This window comes from Rutidosis leptorrhynchoides, chromosome 11, assembly GCF_046630445.1.
Source record: "Rutidosis leptorrhynchoides isolate AG116_Rl617_1_P2 chromosome 11, CSIRO_AGI_Rlap_v1, whole genome shotgun sequence".
Lineage (NCBI taxonomy): Eukaryota > Viridiplantae > Streptophyta > Magnoliopsida > Asterales > Asteraceae > Rutidosis > Rutidosis leptorrhynchoides.
Window position 1 is genome coordinate 19,702,513 of NC_092343.1, and position 3,621 is coordinate 19,706,133.

General features: G+C 29.1%; 1 protein-coding gene across 1 annotated transcript; it reads right to left on the reverse strand.

Annotated features, from left to right (window-relative positions):
- Window positions 1–975: 975 nt before the first annotated feature.
- LOC139874337 (F-box only protein 8-like) lies at window positions 976–2,173 on the reverse strand. The gene is made up of 2 exons (XM_071861782.1): window positions 1,673–2,173; window positions 976–1,614 (listed from the first exon to the last, which is right to left on the reverse strand). Exons 1-2 carry the CDS (start codon window positions 2,171–2,173, stop codon window positions 976–978), a joined length of 1,140 nt encoding a protein of 379 aa, XP_071717883.1.
- Window positions 2,174–3,621: the final 1,448 nt, after the last annotated feature.

A 3,621-nucleotide genomic window follows, 5' to 3' on the forward strand; every position in this document is an offset into this window, starting at 1 on the left:
ATTGTTAGCAAGTAATATACGATTCAATGTTACAACACTAATCAAAATATTTGAGATATTGACTTATGGGTACTCTCATTGTGAACACTACTAGTATACTGCATTTTTATAATGTATTAATCTTTGACCCTGGAAACCGCAGAAAGGCATTCGCACAATATACAACATAAACAAACACCAAAGGAGCTTAATTATAATTTGCAGCAAAAGCATATATAACTAAAAAACACCACCAAAATTCAATTTAAACACCACCATAACAAAAGACTCAATGTTAACCTCCTTAACAATTAATCAGTTGAAGGTAGGGTGTGATTTACCTTAAGAGATGTATTAACATAAACATGGAGGATCAAATTGTGACCAAACTCAACAATATCAATCGAGTAAATTTCATCTGCAAAAATAATTTGATGATTTTGAATGTAATATTAATAAGTTACAATCTACAATTGATCTCCAAACTGTTACTACCACATTGGTCATCACTATTATTATTTTTGATCATCACTATTTACTGTGAATCAATAATACAAACTTCATACTATTTGCAGTCAATAGCTTGACAAATAATCCACTTGTAAGTTGTAACGGTGCGTTGTGGAGGGCTATTTTCAGCTACAGAACGTTGTGACTTTTTGGGTTCTGGTGTGTGTTTTTGTCAGTGTGTGTGTGTTTGTATGTATATAAATAAATAAATTTCTAAAAGACGAAACACCAGAACACGAATTGAAAGCATTCATGTGAAAACAAGGATGTCTGTAACTTATCCCTCTAAATGTCTATCATCATAAATCATAAATCATAATTCATAAATAATAAATAATCAATAATAAATCATAAAATAGGAGTTAAAAACTATCAAAAATGCATCAATGCAAATAGTACGTAACGAAAAACTAAAATATGATTAGACTTTCTTCTTCAATATATTCATATATTCCTTGTTGCATTCTCCAAACAAATGAGTAGATTTCACCTTTGGTGATCTAAAAATCTTGTAGTGTGTCCATCATCACCTTCATCATCATCATCATTAAGTGTACCTGATTGATCAAGCAAAATTAGTGATTCTGTGTAGGAGGTAAAAGTGGAACAACTCACATCGTTCCCAAGACCGTTGAAGTGTTTCAAATTGGGATCGTAAGCTACAAACTCAGATCCATGTGCATCATCGCTCTTTACGATTATAAGTTGCTCATTATCCCTGAATCCCAATACTTTCGACCACGAACACATCTTTGGTAAGGTAAAAGTGTAGAGCTTGATAAACGATTTTGAAACATGGTCCATCAAACACACATTGTGAACTTCTTCTCTATCAATTCCAACCACACCAAGAGAGTTTCTTAGCTTAAAGATGTCGAAAGTGTTATATAAATAACTAGGTACTTGTACTTTTGCGAATTCTTCACTTCCCAAATCAAAAAATACGACCGTGTTAGTAGAATTACTATAGGCACACCAGTAAATAAACCCGTTTATAACTAATGGAGTTTTGTAACCAATACCATGGTAATACAAATCAATATTCAACCATTTACGAGGAAGTTTGGTTAACGAACTTCTCCACACCCCTCCACTTAACGTAAATACTTCAACTCGCCAAACTTTCTTTGTTATCATAATATTGAACATCATCACGTGAAACATGAATGATATTTATCCTGACAATCTTAGGGTCAAGAGTGTTAGGACAAACACCAAAACCAACATAAATACGCTTATTATAAAGTGCATCAATTACTACTGATTTTCTTATCGTAGGATTCCATATAACGTAACGATTGAAATAATCATCATCTTCACTTAAATAACTACCAGCATAGCAAAGCAAGCCATAAGAGCAACCAACAAACTCCATTTGCTTTCTATTTAAACTTCGGTCATAAAATCGGTTAAAAGACAGAGGATGCGACAAAGAAATCTTTTGTTGGGGGATTGAATCATCATCATCAACTATACAATCATTATGTGTATACTCACACCAAAAAAGAAGACGTTTTCGTGGAGCCTGGTGGACAATGAAATCGGAATTAAATTCAGAGCTATCAATTAAAGACTTCCACTCTTTTGAGACCGATCTAAATCGAATCAATGATTTAGCAGGAAGACGACAAAGGATACGACAAAGGATTTTAATTTGTAGAACTAAAGGTATGAAATTCGCCATGGGTTTTTTTTTTGTTTTGTTTTTGGAGATGTACGTAACCTATCAAACAATATTTATACACAAAGCTATACAGCTAATTTGATTGAAAATTTCTGTTTTTTGGTAAAAAATATGGAAAATCTAGCCTTTAGATAATTATGAATTTCTGTTACAAAGTCCTTAAATTCCGTGATTTTATTAGGAAACAAATACGTTATATTCGCAATATATACATTTTCTTCGTTTGAATTCAGGTTTAAAATACGGAGTACCAGTTATTAACTTATTATCTAAAGTTTTATGTTATTTTATAGGATAAAAAATATTAGTTAAGCATGATAATAATCTCCATCTCCATCATATATATATAGTATATAGTATATAGTATAGTATATTATAATATATAAATAATAACAAAAGCAATATTAACAAATCAGATTTACAAAAACATGACATGTCAAAATTTTAACCCTTAGATTTAATATAACAATAACTAAGAACCATTGGATCAAACTAGATAACAATATTAGCAAATATATGTCTCTAGCTCTAATTGAGACAAATATGGTAACAATTAGGATTTATTTATGGTAATTATTATTCCACGTATAATGTAATAACAATATGGTAACTATTATTTATGGTAACTATTATTTATTTATGATCAACCCACGTATAATAATGATCATGATATCTATATCTATTATCATATATTACGATAATAACTATATCAAATAAATTAATAATAATAATAATAATAATAATAATAATAATAATAATAATAATAATAATAATAATAATAATAATAATAATAATAATAATAATAATAATAATTGTGTTTATTTTTTATTATTTAGATTGTATATATTTTAATAATACGCATGTTGGTGTTCGACGATTATAGGTATGGGCGAAAGAAATAAACCTATTAATGGATACACAAGCCCCAATGGGTAAAGAACAAAAAAATATTATGGACGTGTCTTAAATATATGAAATATCTGAGATTCGTGTCTCGCAGGTGTCATCACACTTAATAACTACTTATAATTTGGTCTTATAATTTACGGACTTAATATAAATCACGAACATCAAATTTATTTTCATGATTTATATTACATGTCATTTTTTTCATATTCGGTTATAACATTGATGAATTTCAACATCGTTTGTAGTTTTATTCATATTTATATTTTATAACTATATTCAATTTAATATAAACTCATATTTAAATTCCTCGCGGGGTATAATTAAAGGATGTTATATAACATATAAACTTCTTTTTAACGGTAAAATGGTAAATGTGAAACTAAATTAATGAATTACTAACATAGAATGTGAAAACATATTAGTAGGCAATATATTACCTCTGCGGAAAAAAAAGTTGTCTAGGTTGATATCGATGCTAGGGTGAACTGCAGGCCCCATTGATAAAAACTGCAGAAAAATAATTCATGTATGTAACAACC

Bases quoted from the DNA above. Each gene is read 5' to 3' on its own strand.
- LOC139874337 (XM_071861782.1), bottom strand. From the start codon at position 2,173: ATGGCGAATTTCATACCTTTAGTTCTACAAATTAAAATCCTTTGTCGT. The intron at 1,615-1,672 runs GTCAGGATAAAT...ATGATAACAAAG, and splicing joins ACACTCTTGACCCTAAGATT to AAAGTTTGGCGAGTTGAAGT.